We start from the raw sequence: 23,273 nt of genomic DNA on the forward strand, positions 1-23,273 counted from the left end.
CTATAAAGGAGGAAAAGAGGATGTTTGACATCCACATTGACTACATATTGGTTATACAACCTGCTTGTTACATATTATTTGCATTGGCAGCTGCAGGTTTTAATACAAAAGTACATATTTGCAATATAATCAGAAAAAAAAATTGCTATGGAGGTCAGTTTGGTTTATACCTTACTAGAACAAAATATTGGAACAGGCTAAAAAAAGCCTAATCTAATTTCCTCTTTTAATAATGCTATCTATTAGCATTTGATTTAATAATTATATAAACCAGTAAACTTCCCTGAAGAATAAAGCATGATACTGCAGTAAATAATTCATAACAATGTAAACTATGTAATGCTGTTACATAAAATCTCAGCCTAATCTGCCACAAATTATCTTCTTGCACGTTGTTAAGGAGGCACAAGGAAAGTCAATAGAACTGGAGGAAGTAAATCAACCTTCTTAGAAATATTTAGAGTAGAGAGCAATCTAAAAACTTGGCAATTTGATATGTTGTTTTAGAGCGTGGCATGGGTTTTCTCCCTATTTTCATTCTCATTGTCAGCCATCAGGTTTTCGTAGCCTTTCTACTTCTCTGTTGTGACTTCGCTGTCACTTCTTCCAGTTTGAAGTGACTGAGTCAGTACAGCTTGTTGTACGCTGTGGGTCTGTTATTGCAGCATTATCACTTCAAAAGTTTGATTCTATGAAAGGCTTCATTTTGCTACAGGATGAGAGGATGGTCTATGAGCAAATAATGATATATAAATAGATATTTTTGTATAATTTAAAGTTTTTATCAATATTTGTTCTCTAATAAGGATTGTATTATTTAATTTCTCATGTGTTGATAAGGAATAATGGGATAGTGTCTTTGCTGGAGTACTCTGAGGGTGCAATCTTGATTTTTCTTGTTGTCCTTGTATATATCCCAATGTGCTAATAATGCTGATGGTTCTGTGGACATGAGATTTGAACACTGAACTGTATAAATCTGTCACTGTACCTGAGCTTGAGGGTTTTGATCATTTTAAGAAAAAAATATTTTTCACCAGTAATAATGATGGGCTATCCTTACACTCATTAATAAAATTATGCTCTGGAATCTCTGCTTTTTGGGTCCAAGAAAAGAACTTTTGCCTTAACTGTTAATGTAGATGTACTTGTGAATGTCTAATTTCAGTGGTAAGAATTCGTTTTGCCATAGTTTAGCTTTCCTTTTTTTTCTTTTTTCTTTTTTTTTTTTTTTTTTCTGGTATTCTTGACAGTACTCCTTCTTTCTAAAACAATTCTACCCTACAGGAAAGAAGACAAGAGTAGATTGTACAGAAGCAATGCTTCCACTTTGCATATCCACTGTCCATTCTTACTCTTCATCACGTTACTCTTAAGAAACTCCTTTTTAAAACAGATTTTAGGACCTACTATCAGCCCTAGCTGCTGAACGTTATGAACTGCATTGCAACAAACACAAATTTGAGAAACAGTTGCTCATGTGACTTCTTAAGAGCAAAAATTTTCCTTGCTTCTGCTGTGACTGCAGGTTTATGTAATATGTTTGTTATTCTACATTTTACAGTACAGTTTTGCTGAGTGGTTTGCCAGACCAGTGCATTCAAAGTTGTGAGGCAAGGGCACCAAATCATGAGAAATACTTAAAACTCGTGAGAGTTTAGAAGACAATATGAATTAGGTTTGATGCCTTTTTTTTCTGACCCCCCTCTGATGTTTATAGGATGTATAAGGCCAGGAAAAAATATAAACAATCCCTGCTTCATATAATCAGATGATTCTAGTTCTGAACCTTTTAAAAATATCATCAAGACTTTCCATAAAACTGTGAATTTGGTTACTCTTTTTCCTAACTCTAATGGTAATCCTTACCAATGGCATCCTTGTTTTATTTATTTCCCTCAGCAGCTGAAGATGAAGAAAGTGAGATTCCCTTATTTTGTCCAGTGCACACTCAAGAGCCACTCAAGCTGTTCTGTGAGACCTGTGACACCCTTACCTGCCGCAGCTGCCTTCTGGCAGAGCACAAGGAACACAGGTACCACACACTCATTGCTTAATCATAATCAAGGCTAAAACTGTAGCTAATTGATATCTAAGACTTTCCATCTGCATTTGCTGTCAGCTGATGTTGCAGGCTGGTCTGAACTTGAAAGCCACAGCAAATTTAGTTCAGGTGGTGTAGCACGTGGCTCGCTGCCCTCACAGAGGCACTCCCTGTTGCCTGCAGTGTGTACCTTCCCAGCTGGACTGTCTGCCCAGGTGTTATGTAGGCAGAGAGTTTCTCGTGACTGTGCTCAAAGGCACAAGTTAAACTCAGTTCTGAGCACGGTTCAAATATTTATGTTTGTCTCTAGTGAAGACTTCATGACTGTACACGACCAGAGTTACCAATTCTCAAGCATGCTACTTGCCCGTGGAAGTGTGTGAGCCGTGTAGGCAATTGTTTTTGGACAAGGTCACGTTTGGTGATGTGAACCTGCCTTTATGAGGTTTGATAAAGTTCAGCTGTCAGAGAGAGCACCTGTAGTAGAAAAGAAGCAGGGCATCATGACCAGACAGGTATTAAGGCAGCTGGTCCCCTAAACTCATCAACTGATAGGTTGTTTATTTATGAACATGGAAAAACATTGTGTGAGAATTTCCCCTTCTTTTGCAGGTTCAGACATCTTGACGAAGCTCTGCAAAACCAGAGAGTTATTCTGGAAAATGTCGTAACTAAAGTGGAAGAGAAAAAAAATGGGATTCAGGTTTCAGCTAAACAGATTGAAGACAGGTAATTGCTATGCATTTTTTTTTCCCATGAAAGTGAGTGATATGCAAAAAATATTATTTTTACTAAATGTAGGTTAACAGAATTAAATGCAGCTGCTGTATTTTCCTTCTTGGAGGGTAGGAAATAATAGAAAGATTAAAAATATAAAATTCATTTTTAAGTGGTGCTGACAAGTCGTGGCATTGTAATACATGATTCCGTAGTCTTTATAAAGCATGTGACAGCTGACTTCAGAGATAAGATTTTTTTGTATAATCTGTTTCTGAACTAGAATTGGAAAATATTAGGAATAAAGATAATTTTTAAAATACCTTATTTGTTAAAGAAACCTCAAAACAAGCTGCAATTGTAGTCAAGACTAATACAAAAAATGAAAATATTTAATTATCTGAACTGGATTTCAGCTACTGGTTATGGAGTTAGTAGCTGTTGGATCTCTCTTTGGCATTTAAGATACCGTTTCAAACACCTTCAAAGAGTACAAATCTATTTGTACTATTTACACTCTAGTATAAAGTGAAAGTCTTTTGGATGCATTCTGTGTGTATTTGTTGACAAAGAACTTAAAACTGTTCTTGGCATGATGTTTGCATGAATCAGTCAGCATAAGCATGTCACATCCAGAGAGCAGTGGTCGAGGTTCAGTGTCCAGATGGAGACTGGAGACAATTGGTGTCCCTCAGGGGTCCAAATTGGAATCAGTACTGTCTAATAAATATCCAGCTTCTCATCCACCAGCACTCTCAAGTCCTTTTTCAGGGCTGTCCTCAATCTCTTCATGCCCCATCCTGCATCAGTGACATAGACAGTGGGGTCAAGTGCACCCTCAGCAAGTTTGCAGCTACTCCAAGCTGAGTAGTGCAGTTGACATGCCCGGAGGATGGGAGGCCATCCAGAGGGACCTGGACAAGCTCAAGTGGGCCCCTGTGAACCTCCTGAGGTTCAACACGATCAAGTGCAATGCACTGCACCTGGGTCACGGCAACTCCTGGTATCAAGACAGGTTGGGGCATGAAGAGATTGAGGACAGCCCTGAAAAAGGACTTGGGAGTACTGGTGGATGAAAAGCTGGGTATTCATTGGCAATGTGGGCTTGCAGCCCAGAAAAACAGTTTTATCCTGGACTGCATCAAGAGCAACATTGCCAGCAGGTTGAGGGAGGTGATTCCGTCCCTCTACTCCACGCTGGTGAGATTTCACCTGGAGTACTGCATCCACCTCTGGAGTCCTCAGCACCAGAAACACATAGAACTGTTACAGCAGTTCCAGAGAAATGCCACAAAGATGATCAGAGGGATGGAAAACCTATGAGGATGTGCTGAGAGAGCTGGGGTTGTCCAGCCTGGAGGAGGGAAGGCTTTATGGAGACCTTATTGTGGTCTGTCAATACTTAGAAACAGTTTCTAAGAAAGATGGGGGACAGACTTTTTAGTAGGGCCTCTTGTAATAGGACAAGGGTTAATGGTTTTGAACTGAAAGTACACTTGATAGAAGGAGAAAAAGTTTTTTGATGAGGGCGGTAAAACCGGTTTCCCAGAGGGGTAGGGGATGCCTCACTCCTGGAAACATTCAAGGCCAGGTTGGATGGGGCTTTCAGCAAGCTGATCTAGTTGAAGATGTCCCTGGTCATTGCAGGGGGTTTGAACTAGAAGACCTTTGAAGTTCTCTTCCAACCCAAAAGATTCTATAATTCTGTGTTTAAGAGAAGTGGGAGAGGACTAATGGGAAATGATACAACTCGCATTGGAGTTCCATTAACAGTTAGATCAGTTCTTGTAACAAATAACTACCAAGCTGTGAATAAATGACATACCAGTTGGCTCATTCAGGGATGTGTATCTCTTACCCATAGGTTGCTTGAAGTAAAACACTTGTACAAAAAAGTAGAAAACCAAATAAAAATGGCCAAGATGGTTCTGATGAATGAAATTGATAAACGAACAAATATCCTTCTTGAGCAACTTGAAGTAAGTAAGGCTAGTTTACTTGATACCTTGGGAAATTAAACTAAATTAAATTTAATCCCAGTGCCAATGGAAAGAATATAGGCTGTGAGAGCTATTGCCCCTTTGCTTATATTTTCAAATATTTCTTTTCTTTTTTTTTTTTTTTCCCCTGCAGAATTTTATGTAGAATCAATGGTTGACAAAGATTCAGGGCGAAGTGGCAAAATGTTTGCATGAGTCAATCACATTTTCTAATGCATTTACAGAGAATACGTGTGCACCTTTTGAGTACCTACAAAACAAATCAGCTTCTGGTTCTAATGTTTAACTTGTAGAAGCCCAACAGCAGCGCAATTAATAACCTGTTTCAAAAATGATTCTTTGGTCTGCTTTCTGCAACAGACCCTGCAGTTTTGACTCTTCAATTTTTGGATGTCCAGTTGAAGTATATATGATTTGATTTTGAAATGTGCTGAGCACAGAAATTGCTGATCAGAGTTTCCAGTTCTTGATTATTCTTGGGTCATTTTAGCAGGTACTGGAAAGACAAGGCACTCAGCATGGGCTGGCTACCTTGGAACTTACGTATTTTTATTCAGCTGTGATTACTCAGCTAAGTAGCTTTGCGAAAAAAAGAGAAATGTATGTTATCATTTCTATCTTTATAAGCACTAAGTAAATTCGGTGTTCATGTGTTTTGACAACATCTCAGTGTTTGCCTGAGTTATCTACAACCACTACTGAGCTGTGTATGCACTTGCAGTGCTTGGTTGAAGTGCATTGTGGGGGCATTGAATGGAATTGGCAGGTGTGAGGTTCGAATCAGACAAGGGCAGGGAGTTCTTCACATTAATGGTAAATCAGTGTGAAATTCCAAGTAGCAATATACTGTGCATGGGCTCAAAAGGGATTAGACAAATTCACAGAAAAATACGCCAGGGCTGATAACGTAGGCTCTGTGTTTGTGGTCCTTAAATCATGGAGACTGCAAGACTGTTCTGAGGAAATGGTGCATGCTTCCACTCTTACATTCTTTCTTGAATCTCTGCTGTTGTGTATTGTAAGAGTAAAAAAAGTGTTCCAGGTGCAATTTTGATCCAACTTCTAAAGCTTTCTTGTGTTGCATTAATCTGTTAAACCAAGGCCAGAATAATGCAAATTGTTTGCTCCTGGGGAAGTCATTGCTCTTCCTGAATAGGATTTGCTTTCTTTTTATGATCGGTGGTTTAAAAAGATTCTAAACAAGGGTATTGCTGCAAATAATGCATAACACAGTGCCAGTGATTGTATGCAATACGATGTCTGAAGAATGACAGCTGTCTTCTACTGATTCACATTATTAACAGAAAATCACCAGTGAAAGGAAGCAGAAACTGGAGCAACAACTGCAAGGTGTTGTGGTTTTAGGCAGACAGGTAGAACATGTTCAGAACTTCATCAGCTGGGCAGTGTGCAGTAAAAGCAGCATCCCATTTCTCTTCAGTAAAGAACTGGTAAGAGCAATAATTGTTTTGTGATAATCGTAAGAACTGTTTTAAGGACTTTGTGTTTCTCAAATAATACATTTTTCATGATCTTATAATTGTGAATAAAATCATCATCCTTTGATTTGTCACCAGATTGTATTTCAGATCCAGCGCTTGTTAGAGACAAACTGTAACACAGACGTAGGCCCTCCTCTGAAGATCAGATTTGCCTGGGATCCTTCCTACTGGACTAAACAACTATCCAATATGGGTAAGAAAAATATATTAGGCAAGTGCCCAAAGCTACACTACACAGATGTAGACAATACAGTACTTTCCCTAAAGGGCTCTCCTTTTTTTGTTTTGACATCCAGTTTTGAAACTCTTGTCATGTTCTCGAGGAAAGCTAGTGTAGCTGAGCTTTTTCCCTCATTATATCAATTCACCTATTAGAAGACATCATTTAGGTGTCAGATTTTAGTATCTTAGTGGCCAAGGGACCTGAGAATTACTGAGACACTTACAGTTAATGGGCACAAAGATGACTTTAGGGCACTGACAGCATAATAATTACAGTGTTATTTACATAACAAATGTGCTTGCTGTGACTTTGTTTCCCAACTGCTGTGGGTTTTTACAGTAAATTCAGTTCAGTAGACTGATCAATGATCTAAAAGATCTGTTCTCTTCCCATTTTAAGATAGTAAAAACTAAATGGGGTAAAACACTATCAAAAATGTTGAAAGGAGTAATCTTCTCTTGACTAAAAGTATGGACAAGATCATTTCATAGGTCACTTCTATTTCTAGCTTTTATGAGTCCCACCTATGCAACATCAATCTCTTGTTTTTGTCACTTTCACCCTGGAAGCTGCCTTATTTACCTGTGTTTATGGATGAGAGGATAAGCTCATCCTTCAGTAAAAAAATGAAAGTATGAGCCATATTCATCATTTAAGGTAAAATAAGGTCAATTTTTCAAAGTGTTTGCTGGGTAATTCAACCATGAGTTCCACTGACATCAGTGGGAGTTTGCTATGATTTGAAATCACTGAAAAATATTGAAAGATTTGTCTTGAATGTATGTTGGCAGACTGTTTAGAAAGGATATTTTAATATCTCTTATATGTGAAGTGTGAATGATGGTCATTTCCTTGTCTCCAATTTTTATTGTGTAAAGACCATAGGAGAGAGTAAATTTGCTGTTTTTTCCAGGAGGTTTCACAATGGAAGGTGGACACATTTCTCACTCAGATATGTTACTCTGTGGAAATGTTCAAGGGTTCCAAACCTCTCTGTATCATGGGCACCATTCATCAGCACCACAGCTGGAGCCTGTGAATAACCAGGCACATCCGTTTCCACCTGCAGTTCAGTGTTCTGCACCCGTGTGTTGCTCACACTGCCTCAGCATTCCACACCCAAACAAGGCTCAACCTCCTTACCAAGACGTAAACCACCACAAAAATTTTCGGCAAGCTCCCGAAATGCACCAGCAGCACTTTCCTCTGCAGTACAACCTGCAGCAGCAGCAACACGACAAAGAGCAAAGGGGTGCCCCCCAGCCTGTGAAGCTGACACCGCCTGGGCTGGAACAGCAGTCACAGTCAGAGCTGGAGAATGCATCTGGGAGGATGGGGAAGCACTTACCACCCCAGCAGCTGCAGCAAACTGCACCCCTGGGTTATGCTGTTGCATCACACGAAGCCCAGCAAGTTCACCCGAGCCATCCGCAGCCGTTCCGCACTCAGGCTCCTCTGCAGACAGCGGCTGGGCAAGTGCAACTCGGTCACCTCCAGAAGATAAAATCCAACCCCTTGCTGCAGCCACCCCCACAGCAGCAGCAGCTGCCTCTACCATCACCGTCACCACCATCAGGTCAGAGTGAGAGCACTCACAAGCAAGTCATCCAACAGAGCCTGGACATCATGCACCACCAGTTTGAACTGGAAGAGATGAAAAAGGATCTGGAACTTCTTCTGCAGGCCCAGGGACAGTCCAGCTTGCAGCTGAATCAAGCCAAACCACCTCAGCACGTTCAACAGACCATAGTTGGTCAAATCAACTACATAGTAAGGCAGCCAGCCCCAGCACAGCAACAGAGCCAGGATGAAGCACATGTAAGTTCTCTAAAAATTTTCCTATTGTGTTTAGTCAAAGTAAGCTCAGAAATGGGAGATACCGTTGAGATTTCTTGTATTTCTTTGAACTTTCTATTTTTGTCTTGTCTATGTATGCAGCAGAGGCTTTACACCTCATGCAGATCAGGCCAAAAGTTTCTGTAAAGTGCTGCATAAAGAATCTGCATCCCAAAGATCTGAAACTCTAAATAGGCATGGTAAGCAGCATAGGGGAGAATAAAAGCACCATCATTCCTCCTTACATCCTAGTAAACAGGAAACTGCAGGACTGCAGTACTCTCACTCTCCATTTCAACTCTTTTTTACTGGAAACATGAAGCCTGGAGTCCTTAAAAAATATTCCATTCTGAATTATTATTGAACAGAGTGAAGATGACTATTTTTTGGTCTGATAAAGCTTTATTGACTTTTTTTTGTTTTAATAGTTTGTTAAGGTTTGAGAGATCTTTCTTTATTCTCTACTTGGGGTTACCTCAAACATCTCTGTTGTTTTAGAGTCTTTTTGGGCTTGTCATAATGTGTATGCTGTGAATTGATGCAAATTTATTGCCACTTTTCTTTCTAAGATGTTGAAAATGCAAATTCTTAATTGTGATTTGCAGGTCTCTGAGAGCTTTACAGAACCTGATGCCCAGAAGCCTGTCATTCCTCTTGACAAAAGGGATAGTCCCTCCCTGTCACAGCCACTAGATGAAGAAGCCAGTGTCAGCAGTCACTCCCCTGCAAGCACACTCCAGCAATCAGCTTTCCATCCAGTCAGAAAGGTATAAAGAACTTTTTTTAAAAAAACAAAATTTAAAGAGAAAACATTATTTGATAATATTGAATATAATTGGGCATTTGCAATCAGGTGGAAAAAAATTAAAATACAGTAGAAGCCAACAAAATGGCTTGTAAATTTTGGAAGACATTCACTGCCTAACTTTGTGTGCATATCCCAGTAAGGTACCTACACACTGGGCCGTAGCTAGGAACAGCAAGTCTTTTATAAGCTGGTAGTGTTTAGGTCTGGCTGGCATGATTGTTAAACATGAGCTGGTAAATAAATACAACCTCTATTTCTTCACTGCTTAAATTCTGTCCAGCCCATATCTCTAGGGATTCAACTATTAGGACTTGTTAATTAGCATAGTAGCAGCAGTTAATTTAGAGGGGGGGAAAAAAAAAAGTCAGAGATGCTGATGAAATCACGCTTGAGAAACACTCTTCAAAATACTTGCCCTGGAAGTAACAATACTAATTATTCCTGAAGGTGTGGTGTCTGAAAGGGATATAATTCCACTGTATTTCTTCTGTTTGTCTGTATATAAGCAGAAAAATCATAGTTCTTTTCTCTAGAATATTTTAGTACATAATAGAGTCAGCTTTGATCCTTCCACCAGCTGTGAGGCCCTGACTATTGAAGAAGCAGCATGAACAAAACCAGGAGGGCTAATCCTTATCAGTAGATCCTTGCTGGCTCCGAGTATCACCTGTGCATTTGAAAGAGAGAAGCTGCCTTTTACTTCTCTGTACAGTTTGTTTAGAACACTCCAAACAGCACATTATATTCTGGTTGCTCAAATCTGTTTGTTACTTCTGTGCATGACTCATCTTGTGTTCCATGTAGAAGTCTTTCATGGATATTTTTGCTTGGAATTTGTGTGTGGAATATTGTGGAAGTATTTTTCTTTCCTTACTAGTCTCAAGAAGGAGATTATTTTTCCTTCTTTAGTATGGAACTTTGTTAACATATTTATGATGCAATACCCACTCAGAGAATTGTTGGAGATCCCTCTGGGAGTTGAAGAGACATGGAAAGGTGAGGGCCTGAAAGCAGCATGCAAATCAAATTTGAAAGCCACAAAGAAATCTGCAATTTTTAACTTAATCCTGTAAATGTGATGGAATTTCTGGATCAGGCTGATAGTGTCACAGCGTTCTGAGATGATGCTCTTTGGCTCTGAACTTTCAACCTCTGAGGCTGCAACAAAGGACTGAGAAAAGCTACGTGGATTTTCTAGGATAGGGCTACCTTTACTTTAGGATCTGACTGTAAATACTGAAGATGTGTGTTTAGGACCTGAGTACGACCATGAAACTGAGCAGATACTTTTCTTGTAATGTAGACATGTCCTCAAAATTTTTTTGTCAATGGTGATGCTACCCAAGTAACTTTCAGAGGCTTCTTCCACATGCATGCTGAAGAAACTGTCCTTTGTCTTCTGGACCTATAACAGAAGGTTATTCCCAACACCTTAAACAAGAAAAGTCAGAAAGGGGGGGAAGAAAATGAAAGCAGGTATGCGAGAGAGAGAGAGAGAAGTGTAGTCTGATGGAAAAAAGACGAGTAATAAAGGAATAAGGGCTGAGCTGTTGCTGTAGAAGTTGAGGTGGCAAGAGGAGAATATTCCTGGGGAAGAGAAAAGAATTTTTTCTAGTGGTGCTGAGAAATGTATGCTCTTGAGCAGAAAGCATGGGGATGTCTGGTTTTTTTCGACTAGTTTCCTGGTACCTCTGCAAGAAATGAGGACATTCAACAGCTACATTACCTCATCTTTGCTTGTATTTATTTCTTCTGATGAGCTGTTTGCACTGACAGCTCTGGCTATGGTGAGTTAGAAATGATGAAGGGAAACAGCACAGTAAGGAAACCCTTGAGATATAATCTTCATGAAAGTTGCTTAAAGATGTCTGACTGCTTTTGCTGACAATTGGATTAAATTTAGGCTTAAATGAGAGATAGGTTCCTGTTAAAGAAGAAGGGATTGTGTCTATTCATTCTCTCTCTGTTTCACCTGATTCTCTCTCTCTCTGTTTCACCTGATTAAATATTTTTCACAGTCATCTCCAGACAAAAGTTTCTACATAGGTGTTTGACCATTTACTCTCATATGGCCTGTGTTCAGAACATTTCATCTCTCTCTCAAGTTCTTGGAGGACATGGAAAAAGTGAATGTGGACAAGTCTGAAGCACTGCACTTGAAAAAATATGGTAGAGAAAATGGCTAGATAAACCTTTTGCTACCTGAAGAAGAACTGTGTTCTGCCTTTCGGAGAATAATTGGTGTTGGACTTCTTGGCCTCATGTTGCAGCTCTGCTGAACTCTGACAGCCTTCAGTTGAGCTCAGCATTCCTAGTGGAGTAGGTAATTCTCTGCTGAGGTCCTTTCATTAAAAAGTAAGGAGTGTGCACCTAAATTAACTGTTTAGTGATAATATCTGTAAAAAAAAATAAAATAAAAACTTTCTTTAGCCCAGTGGTTTCCTTTATTTTGGAGTGGGGCAGGGCTTGATTGTGCATGCAATTAAATACCTATACATTAACTTTGAAACATGTTTATCGTATGCATATGATATTGACTGATTAACTAGGCACATTTTCTGCCTACAGGATCATATTTATGTGTGCATTAACATAGATTAGATGCTAATAATAGTTTGGGATCACTACATCACTCATAAACAGGGAAATCACAAGTAGATAATTCAGACCATCCCGTAGAAGAGCTAGTGCAGCTGTTGTACTGTGGTGTGAGGCATTCATGTGCCGTGTGACAGCTTTTGAGTTCAAGGAGAACCTCTTCAAGTTATTCTGATAAGTGCTGTTTTCTTTCCCTCACATTTAAAGCTGGTTATTGATAAGCAGAAGTAGAAAAACAAGGATGAAACACTTCACACCTTTCTAAAATGTCCCTGTGTGTTACATTTCACCACCTATCAGGACAGAAATTAAATCTGGCTTCACTGAGCAGCAGAGTTTGGGCTTTGTATATAGTAAGGTTTTCTAGCTGGTGTCAAACACAGACATTGTCATCGAAGCTACTGCAGTCTCAAAGTTCAGAGTAATTCCTGTCTGTGCCTTCCAGCTCTGTATGCATTGTATAGTATAGCCTCAAAACATGTAACTTCAGTTATGGGTGGGCATGTTTTCATTTGTTTCACTGGTTTTGGAGCATTAATGGTGGTATTTGTCAGCCTTTCTGTCTTTCTGTTTATTCTTCTAACTATTCTTTCTCTGTGTATTAATTTTTTGTGCAGAGAATAAATGTTTCTATGCTTAGACCATTGATTGTTTGATAGAAGTACTGCACTTTGCATAATTTTGGGCTTGATTAGCACGTTTTAAGAACACAACACTAGAAAGGAAAGTTTTCTGTGGATGTGCAAAATGGATATAATTTTCTCTTCATAGTCCCCTGTCAGTATGCTTCAATGATGTTGCCAGGACCTCTGTTTTGGATTGTGGAGTTGTTTCGTCTCCACGCCTGTCAAATACCCAACCTCTCCAGTAAGAATGCCAGCAAGACAGAACAAATTTCAGAATAACTTCTGTAATACCTACACTTCAGTTCCAGGGAATTGTGCCAAGCTGTAGCAAACAGATTTTACACAAGCTGTTGAATTGTTAAGTTGCAGTGTAAAGGAATGAGTACTCAATTAGATTAAGAGTTTTGTGGAAGGGGTTATCAACCTTCTGCAATGATGTGGTCCTCTAGTTGCTTTTACATAGTGTGGTATTGAGTTGTTAATTTGAACACAGAACTGGAGAGGTCATCTAGTCTGGAACAGAGGCGAGAATAATAAGATATTTTGAACCTAATTGTGTTTTCAGGAGTAATAAAGGGAATACAATCTGTTTTGTTTGCATGTACCTAGTTGTCATTTCTGGTTGTAATGAGCAAGAGGTGTAAAGGCTGTACCTAGTATTTGAAGAAATGACATTACTACTCTACATCTATAGCACAAATTTGTAATTTGAGCCTCAGGTACTGCTGGAACAGATGGTGGTGGTGTTGCAGGGCCAGCTGAACATCTCTCCTCCTCAGACTCTGTAAGTGCACCCCTTTCTGTAGTTTGGAGCAAGACCTTTACTTCTGGGAGGGAGGATTTCTTGTCTTGTCCAGCTGTTGAGTTGGGTCTTGGGCAGTGGAACACTCATCCTAAAAACCTAACCAACTTGGGTGTGGTTCTGCCTTTGGGACACTGCTTACTTGTGAGTAGATTGGGCAGCATTTAGCAAACTCATGTTTGGTTATGTTCCTTAGCAATCTCTGAGCTCATTTGAGTTCCTTAGCTCTCCCCTTGAGCTATTAGTTCACCTTCTGCTTAAAGTGAATCTCTGAATATGGCATGCACTGTATTAGTAAGTTATTACTGAAGAGTTGCATCGGATCATTTATAGCTTTGGCCAGCAGTAGATACTTAGGAAAGGGTGTAAGAAACAGACAAATATAATCTGATGATAAACAATCCCATCTTCTGAAAACGAGCATTTTAGGGACTTTCTGACCTGAAGGTTATACCAACACAATTGTGTTTTGGAGCTCTTCATGATCCTGCCCTCTGTGATTTTGTCTAATCCAATTTTTGAGTCCATTTTAATACTACTGGTCTCTGCAGCATTCTACAACAACTGAGTTTTGCATTGCATACATCCCTGTGTTTGCTTACTTTGAGTCTGTTTCCTGATAGTTCAGTCAGATGCCATCTAGTTCTCGTTTTAGGGAAACTACTGAATAATCACTCTGTATTCACCACCTTCATAATATCAGTATTTGATAGGTCTATATTGAATTTACTCTCAAAATTTCTTTTTGAAGCTGAAAAGCAATCACTTATCTCTTTAGAGTCAGGATTTTCTTTCATGAAAGCCATTCTATATTTTGGTCCTTTATGTATTTGAACATTTTCCCTATACTTTGTGGGTTTTGGAAATCATTTTTTGAAGCAGGGTGACCAGAAATAATGTTGAAAGTGTAAGCACATGGAAATGTTGTATACTTCTATAACACTGCTTTTTGTATTGTTCTTTTTGATTCACAATAAGTCCCAGCTTCTTAGTTCAGGAGATCTGTTTGTCTCAAGCCCCATAAAGCCCCTGAAATGGGGAAATCCTAGAATAAATATTCCATGCCATCCAAGGAGCACTCTTCAGAGCACTCTGAGGGGCTTCTTTTTTATTCCATTTAAAGGTAATGGTGGCATTTCATGCAAACTGATATAGTGACAGTTTGTGGTGGAACCTCTCAGCCTCTCTTCAGACTCGATGCACATGAATTTCTGCTCTCTGACATGCCAGTGCCACTGTTACTACAGGATTGCCAGAGAAAACAGTTGACTTTGGTCTGCTACTGCTGGCATTCTTGGGTATTTTGCCCCAGTACATTTGTCCTAAGCTTTAATAATGACACCTCTTCCATCCTGGTGGCAACAGTTTAACTGAACTCCTGTGTTTGGGTTTTTTGTTTGTTTGTTTTCTTTTTTTCTTTAAAAACATGTGAAATTTGTGGAAGAGTAGGGGGTGATGGACATAGTAGAGGTTTTATTTATTGTTAGTATTGCACAGAGCTTGTTGTGATTACTTAGTGATTGAAGTAATAATAATTTAATATCCAACCCTAGAACTTCAAGTCTGAACTTAGGACCAAAGTGGGTTTGTTGTTGCTATTTTTTGGCCATAATTACAATTAATTGTGGGGGAATTAGTGATGAAGGAAATAATTTAGGGTGCTACAAATTTCTAGAGTAACAGAGTATGTTTTTTACCTTACAGAATTGAGATGCTTACAGCACAAATATGTTCATGCTTCATGAAATTAGGTACATTTCCCAGAATGTTAATTTTACAAAACCTTTTTCCTTTGACCTGAAAAAAAAAGATAAATAAAACATGATGCTGCTTGCTCCATACAATCTCTTCCTCCTTCCGCTTTAAGCCAGCTCCAGTTTATTCAGACAAACTGTTAAGGAAGATTTGGATTCTTTTTCTCTTAAAAACAGAAAGGAAATCCTTTGGATTCTGTTCTGAAACTGGAAAAATACGGGTAGGAAGCATGTGTAGCCTATGTTATCAGTGCTGATGTGTGCGGTGAGTTAAGCAACTGGATTGGAGTAGTACATTTGTTTAACCTTCCAGCATAATGAGCTGCCAGGGGGATTGCTCCACTTAATAGCAGCCGTTCATTACTCTGCAACCATTTGCAGCGTGTTATTTCTCTTATAGCAAAGAGAATTGGCGGTTCCTAGTTTTAGCTTGCTTTATCTGTGACACTTAATGTCAACAGCCTTGAGACTTTGCCAAAACAATCCTAACAAATCCTAATCCCACTGTTTCAAGGTAAGTATTTGCTTCTCAGAATTCTTCTGTATTAGTGCTGCATGTTTACACTGGATCTTTTTAAATGCAACAGTGATCAAAGAAATATTTGAACTGAACCATATGTTTATTTTTTTGTTCTCTGAAGGCACTTTGCATGTTCTTTCTTCTTACCTTTCACTACCATAGCTAAGAAATTTGTGGTAGAAGGTATTTTGGGGTGGTGATGCTGCTGCCATTATATTATAAGGATCATCAGACCAAAATTAATTATGAGACAATGAGAATTCCATTTATAATGTCACAGATGTAGTTCAGTGTGCCAGGCTGTACATTAAAATGTCAAAAAGTTCAAATTAACCTACAGCTGAAGCCACCCTCTGCCCAAGAGCATAATTAATGCTTGTTGTTGTTCAAACGGTGCAATGTAAAAGCAACAGAGCTTTTATAAAACGGAGATAAATTCTTTAAAGGCATCCCACTTGCAAAAACTAGCTGAACTGTCAAGGGAAAAGAGAAATTTTTGCTAATGGCAAAAGAAATGATTATTTTAGGGAGTGAATTAATAGACTATTAATGAGCCTTGTTCCCAGTGCATTGTTCACTTCACACTTGACAGCAGCTCCATGGATCAGGATGGAATGTGTCTGTTCTTAACTGTGAGTTTTAATATTTTGCACTGAAAGATCATAATGTTGCTTCATCATTAAAATAACCACAAAATTAACTTTTGCCCCAAGGGAAAGACAGATGGCAATTTGATGGCCTCATTATTCTTTTTTCTTTTTAACAAGAGTAAGGTTTTACATTGGCTTATATAATCTAAAAAAGATCTCTGAAGAAACTGATGCTACCTAGAAGATTAAAAAGGATGTAGCCAGATCATGTAATTGAATTTCACCTTCCTGAAAATTTTAGCTATAAGAAAATTCTTATGTGTGTATCTCTTTCTTTTTTTTTTTTCCCTTTCTTTTTTTTTCTTTTTCCTTAGTAGGAGTCATCCCAACGACCACTCTCAGTAAGTAAACTTGTCTCACTGATGCCAGGAGTAATCCCACCATTGCCTTAGTTGGGCTGACATCTCACCCAAGCTACACACACAGGGTTTTCACAGGGTCAGGTTTCAGTACTTAATAGATGATGGCATTTGCTCATAAAGGAGTAAAGGAAGGTGTGTGTAGTGATTAGAGGAAGTGAATGGCCAGAAGGTCTCCAGTTAACTTGCTATGAGCTTTGGGTGGTGTGCCTGCCACGTGTGTGCCTCAGCGGGCCCATTTCCAGTGAGCACAGCGTTGGGTAGTTCCTCTTCACTCAGACAGGAATTTGTGGATGCTTCATGCTTTGGAGAATCTGATTAAATAAATATTTAACTGCCTCACAGGGATTTAATTAATGCTCACTGTGGACTTTGAAATGAGGAAAAAAGGCAAGGCTGATTACAGTTCATCTGTTCAGTTCAAGCCCGAATTCTACTTATTTGTTTTATTTTTTTTGTAAGTGATATGGGAACAATTCACATGTTTATTTTGTCATCTGAAAGAGACTTGTGATAAAAGAGGAATGGAATGAAAAGGAAAATGTGGACTTGATAGGCCACATTTGTCAATGCATGTGCAGGAACCTCTCACAAGCAAACTATGACATCAAATAAACACTTTTGATCTTTGTGGACTTCTTTAGGAGGTGTGGCCATGAAAGTTGGATTCCTTTGTGACCTACATATATAAATTCGGGTTGAAACCTCATTATTCTTAGGAATGCTCTGTCAGACAGAATATATGTCAAATTGTGCCTCCACCAAGGCATTTCCTCAATTGAGGTATTCTAGTTTTCAGCTCAAACTGTGACTAGTTCCAGCTGCTTCCAAAGAGTTATCATAGCTCAGGCAGCATAAATTCAGGGGTGTTCATTTGACTCAAGAGGAGGAAAATAACCAATGCCCTAGCTGCAGAAATCTAGTACTCTTTGGGATGCCTTCTGCATGGAGGGACTGTTTAAAGCAAACTCACTGAAACACTGCATGGTAGAATGACACAAACCTTCCCTAGCACTGCAGAAGAGCTAACCTCTTCCTGTCTCAAATGCAGGCTATTTTGTCTCATTGAATTAAGTGGTCACTCTTCAGGCAAAGCTGTGGCATCTACTGCAAATTGACCAAAAGGAGACTGAATTACATCCTTAGGTAGAAATTGGTGTGTGTGGGCAGAGTGTCCTCTTAGCACATGGCTGATGTGCATTGCAAGCAGAGGGATTCAAAACTGACTTTGACATCGCTTAGGGTTTACACAGGCACAGCTGACAGCTCAGTCTAGTCTGCTGTCTTTACCACTGTGGAGTAAGATGGACAAAGGTATCAAAATCCAAAATGGTGTTCAATTTGAGAAAAATACTAATCAAATCTAGGAAACGGGTCCTGTCTCAGATTCACTTCTAAGTTGCAGACCTCTAGCAGAAAAATAAGTGCAACAATGAAACTCTACTTCAGATGCAATCAACACATTTCTATTGTCTTGATTTATATTACAGTGAATGCTACTTACTGTATTGTAGTCAAATGAAGATATATTCAGTCAATTATCAAGGGTGGAACAGCAATGAACTATGATGAAATAAAGGAAAAATTGCATATTCAGGTGACACAGATCTGCATACTTCTTAAAACTGCTTATATTTACTGCATATGGATGCTGCAAGAGTCCTGTTTGCAATACAGTCACACATTCCTGGATGTAAGGCAGCTTAAGGAAGTCACCTAGATGGGTGGATTTGCTTTGGTTTGCATAACACTGTCTCTGTGGATTTGATAAATCATGAGGCAGTAGAAAATGCATATTGAGACTTCTTTGAAAAGTAGATATCTACATCCTTTCCTCATTAGTGCAGATTGGGTGTTTCTGGATTTACACTGTAATATTTAAAGAGGAAATGCCTCTGGTTCTAATGGGACAGACTCACTAAGTAGCATAAAGTTTTCAGAATCGTTAAAAGGAACAATAGCTTCCTCTGCTTAAATCAGATTTGGATCTTATTTCTTCTGAATCTTCTTTCTGAATAAAGTGATTTCAAGTTTTTTGATAAAAAGATAAAATTTCTGATTTGAATCTTATTTCTTCTGGAATAACTTAGTGGAAGCTAGCAGTGTTTGTATCAAGGTTCGATTTGGTACAGGATTCTACACGCTTAGATTTCCCAGTCATTGTAGGAATTAAAAATCAGGATCCCTTGGACTGATCTAAGGAAGACACTTTTTGTAAATCACAGAAGAGTAACCCATTTGTCTCCCTTTCCAGTTTTCGGTTTCAATGGTAGAAAATCTAAAACTTTTGGGGATAGTATGGGATTACAATAGGTTCTTGGAGCCCTCATAACACAACTGTTTGATTATGTCTAGCTGAAACAGAATATCTCATCTATTACAGACAGCAAAGTAGCGTTTCGATGCTGAAAAGATCATTAATATATCGGGATTTTTTTTCCTATTTGCTTTTCCCAGCATTCAACATCCTTAAGCACTGTGGGCTTTTCAAACGGTTTGGAAATGGAACTACCTCCAACAAGGTTTTCTAGCTCTGCTGATCCACAGATGAAAGGTGCAGCTGCTGTAACACTTGGCTCGTCCCCAAATGCCCTTTGTGACTGTGATGCTCCGCCAGAGTCAGTGCCCAGCTACAGCCTGGCTTTGGGCAGGGCTCCAAATGACCTGAGCCCTGGGAATCCAGCTGGCTTCTCACCAGGTGATGCACTCCAGGGCAGCACCAAATGCAAGGTAGGAATGGCTCAAACTCCTCTACTGAGAGGGAATCCACTTTCATTTACAACACACTTTACTGTTAGTCAACCAGTCAAAGGTAGCCTTTTCAGTAAGTAAAGTTTTCCTTATCTGGTATTTGAAGACTGATTAAAAAATATTTTCTTAAAATGGAAAGAAAACTAATAATAAAATTTGGTGTTTTTTTTCTCACCCCCCTGCCCCCCGAAGCTGGAAAATGAAGACTTCAGTACTGTAGATTGTCTTCTGGAAAACAGCTTGGCTACTGCTGGGCAAGATGTAGTTAATGAATTAACTCTTTCTATGCAAAAAGTGATGGAAGAACCTATTAATCTTTCAATCAAAAAATCTCAACATTGCACTTCTCCTTCTGAACTGCTCGGCAACACTGTTTTCCTGCCTGTGAATGCCAGAATGAGACAACTTAGAAGCGAAGAAGGTACAAGGCTTTCAATTATTTCATTTGTTTTTTCGTTTGGTCTTTCTTAGCACTGTGCATTGCAAGCAAATTTTCTTTCTAGCAAGCTTCAAATATTATCAGAGTGCTTAATCCAGTGGAAACATGTTTGATCTCACGTGGTGGAGGAAAAAAACATGGAAATGATATGCTTTGTATTTGTAACATCCTTCATCTGTAAATGAGAAACGAGTGCATCTGTGTGAAGTACCTGGAGTATTAGTTCTCTTAGAAGCACTCCTGTTAATGAGACCTGCAGTTATGACTATTGAAGAGCTGGTTTGAAGGGTCCAAATTCAATTAAAAAAAAAAAAAATTACTTCCCAAATGTAATGTGCCTTCTGCTAAGACCTTCACGTCAGTAGCATACCAAATTTTTGTTAATACATTGCACAGTATGTGCTTTTGCTTGGCTCTGTCTGTTGTGGAACATTCCCTTCAGCCAAGACCTATTTCTTCAGCCTTAATGGAGAATTAGACTTGACTTTACTCTTTTTGTGGGCAAATTGCCATCATCGTTGTGCTGCACTGTAAAGCCTCATTCCTGCAAACTCTGAAAGTCAATGGGACTACTCATGCAAGCAAGGGATTGCAGGATCAAGCTGTTATCCCGTGACTTATGCCAACATTTGGCTGCTTTTCTCTATAAAAGATGAATTAATATTTCTATCTCTGTGCTGTACTTTTATTCAGAGGATTCTAATTAGTACAAAGGAGGCCTAGCTCAGTGAGCCAAGGAAATGTATTTGTCTTCTCTTCTCTGCCCTATGCCAAAGTGTTACAATTATGCCGCAGTTATTCGTGTGAGTTGTAAGAATCAAGTGCACCCCCAAAAAGCTGTGCCTCAGTCAGGCTGAAGTGTCTACGAGAGGAGCACCTTTGTAATATCTGGTTTGGGTTGTGTGACAGTACACCCTGAAAGCAGCCCCAGTGTACCGAATCTTACCGTCTATAACAGATGCTACAAATTTGCTCCATACAAAGCACAGGCCCTGTTGGGCAATAGGATGGAAAGCCTAGCGTGTTGAATTCAGTGCTACTCCCTCTTCACAAGGAAGGATCTGGAGGGAGCAATTCCCATCGTGCTGTACCTGTTTAATGGTGTGCGCTGAGGGGAGACCTGAGGAGATACAGTCACCATATGCAGTGGGAGAGAGGAATTCTGTTGCAAAGGCAGCGTTATCTCTGCTGGTGGCTCTCAGTGGGACTTTCTGGCTTCAGTGGTGCTGTGCTGCCAAACCCCATTCCTTCTGGTGTATATCTCCAATGACTCATCCTTTTCTAATATCAAACCTAACCTAAACATTTCAGCCTAATTTAAAACAAAATACTTCTTGTCCTAGCCACAAGGGATGTGGTGAAAATTGTACATAATTTCATCATTTTCCCTCTTAGAGCCACTTCTCTTCTTATCGTGGCTTGCATAAACACCGTCCCCTCCCCTTCTCTTTCCTAGACTAAACAATTCTGATGGTTTCAGTCTCTCCTCATGGGTCAGGAGTTTGATTTTTTTCTAAACCACATAATTCCTGCTGTGCTATTTTGGGTTCTCTGCAATTAAGGAGTGCTGCCCACAGCCAAAGGCAGTGCTGCAGCTGAGGCCTCTGGGGTGCCATGCAGAGCCAGAGTATCAGCTTCTTGTGTTTTACATTCCTTGCTGCTGGTAATAAGCTGCAAGATGGTATTCCTCTCTTTTGCAGCCAGCAGCATTAGATGGTTGACTTGCATGTAGTAAGAAGTCCACATTAACTCTTAGTTCCTTCTACAGAGCAGTTCCCAAGTCAGTTATTTTCCTTTGTGTTTACATTAATCTGATCCTTTATAAGCATAATACAGTTAATTCAATCTTACTGATTTAGGAGATTTTCTTTCTATGATGTACTAAGGTCTATTTTTAACTGTAAATATTCTCCAGAGTGTTTGCAACTCCTTTAGTTTCCCACAAATTTTATATTATTTTATGGGCCAAGTTGCTGATGGAAATATTGGTTAATATAGGAACCCAGCATCACTGGAACATCCTCTGGTTTGGCAATGTGCTACAAGAGCTGACCCTACCTCAGTGTGCAGTCACCCTTTGGTAATTCTGTCCGTGTCCTTCACCTGAGCAACAATCACAAGTGAATAATGCCTTGGGTGTGATGTGAAATGCACCTTTCCTTGTCAGTCTTGTATTGCATTTCATGGAAACAACAAACTATCCTTAGAGACACATTGCATTCAAGCCATGGGTTAGGTACCAGTGACCCAAGCTAGATTTTTCTTTTAAAAGGCATGTTTTCCTGGCCCTCACTTGTCTCCAGACAACTATGATATTAGTTTTGTTTCCTGTTAGTATTGACTATGTCAAACCAATTCCTAGCATAGGAAGGCATTGCTATGAAATTTGTCAGTGGATTGGTCTATGAGGACATCCACTGGGGCATTTGTCTCTACCCTGTCCCATCTCCCTGAAGTTGTTTTATTACTCTTGTGTCTACTGTTAGTCAAGAGCTACAGCTACTTGTATGCTTATATAACAGATAGTTTTGAGTCCATGTGTTTATATGATACAGACATTGGATAGAGAGGAATTATAGTGTAACTTTTGTCCCTCAGTGGCAGATGGGAGGCACAATTTTCTTCCTGTTTTCAAGAATTAGCCAGAAGCTTCGTAGCATGGGGCTGGAGACTACAGAGACTTCCTGAGCCTCAGAGGTTCAGACCTCAGTAGGTCTGTTTTTCTCAAGTAAAGGCTGTACAGCAAAGAGGATTATTTATGTTGTTCCATGTATATGGATGAATGTGGCATGGGTGTGTACATATATAATTCTCTGGGAATGAAACCATTGTGGCAAAATATTTTGTAAAGGCTCCTCATATTTAGAACAGAAACTGTGGTTAAAAGCAAAAAAAAAAAAATACAAAGGCTCTGTACCAGAAGAGAAAATAGCATACACATTTTCTATACATATAGATGAAACGATTCCATAATTCACTTATGATATCATATTAAACACCAGACAGAAGTACATGAATATTGAAGTACTTTCTACCCTAATCTGCCTGTGATATTATAAATATTTTATTCATTTTCTTATCTTCTGTTCCAGATTCCAATGACTGGGAAAAGGAACATTTTGAAATGGATATGAAAAGCAATCAGAATGTCAGGTAGAGGAGTCTTTTTTTATACAAAATCACTGGCCATGAAATTTTATGCACGTATTTTGAAAATTTGTCATACTTAATGATAATGGAGAACTTAAAAAGAGTACTAGATTCCTTATAGATAATAGTTCTGAAAGTTGTAAATTGCTCTCTTAAACTTGAAAACAACAACCACAAAAAAGTGGTGAATTCATTCATTCATATTTCTGTTATTCTGTGTAATTTTCTAGAATGAATAAATACTTACAAACTTATCTCACTTGAACAATTCAAAACTGTTAAGCCTAAATTAAAACTAAAAGATATCATGCGAACTAGATTAATATTATCTCAACAACTTTATAAAATTTTGTTTTCAGCTACTGCTGTGATAATATGTTCAAGTAAACTTGATGATATGCTGTGTTCCTGCTTGAAGCGTTGCACTTAAGAAGTATCAAACATGACATAGATTTGGATAGTTAAAACAAAAATATACGGAGCAGAGCAAAGGG

The 23,273-nt window shown here is 39.0% G+C and overlaps 1 protein-coding gene across 1 annotated transcript in view; it reads left to right on the top strand.

The window, feature by feature from the left end:
* TRIM66 (tripartite motif containing 66) overlaps positions 1-23,273 on the top strand; it is a 53,006-nt gene that overhangs the window by 20,198 nt on the left and 9,535 nt on the right. Inside the window, exons 5-14 of the mRNA XM_027884543.1 lie at positions 1,903-2,035; positions 2,657-2,773; positions 4,626-4,740; positions 6,066-6,212; positions 6,339-6,456; positions 7,400-8,304; positions 8,928-9,089; positions 18,897-19,169; positions 19,383-19,611; positions 22,722-22,782. Coding sequence (XP_027740344.1) covers positions 1,903-2,035; positions 2,657-2,773; positions 4,626-4,740; positions 6,066-6,212; positions 6,339-6,456; positions 7,400-8,304; positions 8,928-9,089; positions 18,897-19,169; positions 19,383-19,611; positions 22,722-22,782 — 2,260 coding nt within the window. The remainder of the gene's footprint in view (positions 1-1,902; positions 2,036-2,656; positions 2,774-4,625; positions 4,741-6,065; positions 6,213-6,338; positions 6,457-7,399; positions 8,305-8,927; positions 9,090-18,896; positions 19,170-19,382; positions 19,612-22,721; positions 22,783-23,273) is intronic.

Source organism: Empidonax traillii, unplaced genomic scaffold (genome assembly GCF_003031625.1).
Source record: "Empidonax traillii isolate 1590-97213 ecotype Southwest subspecies unplaced genomic scaffold, ASM303162v1 scaffold148:size1803964, whole genome shotgun sequence".
NCBI classification, from domain to species: domain Eukaryota; kingdom Metazoa; phylum Chordata; class Aves; order Passeriformes; family Tyrannidae; genus Empidonax; species Empidonax traillii.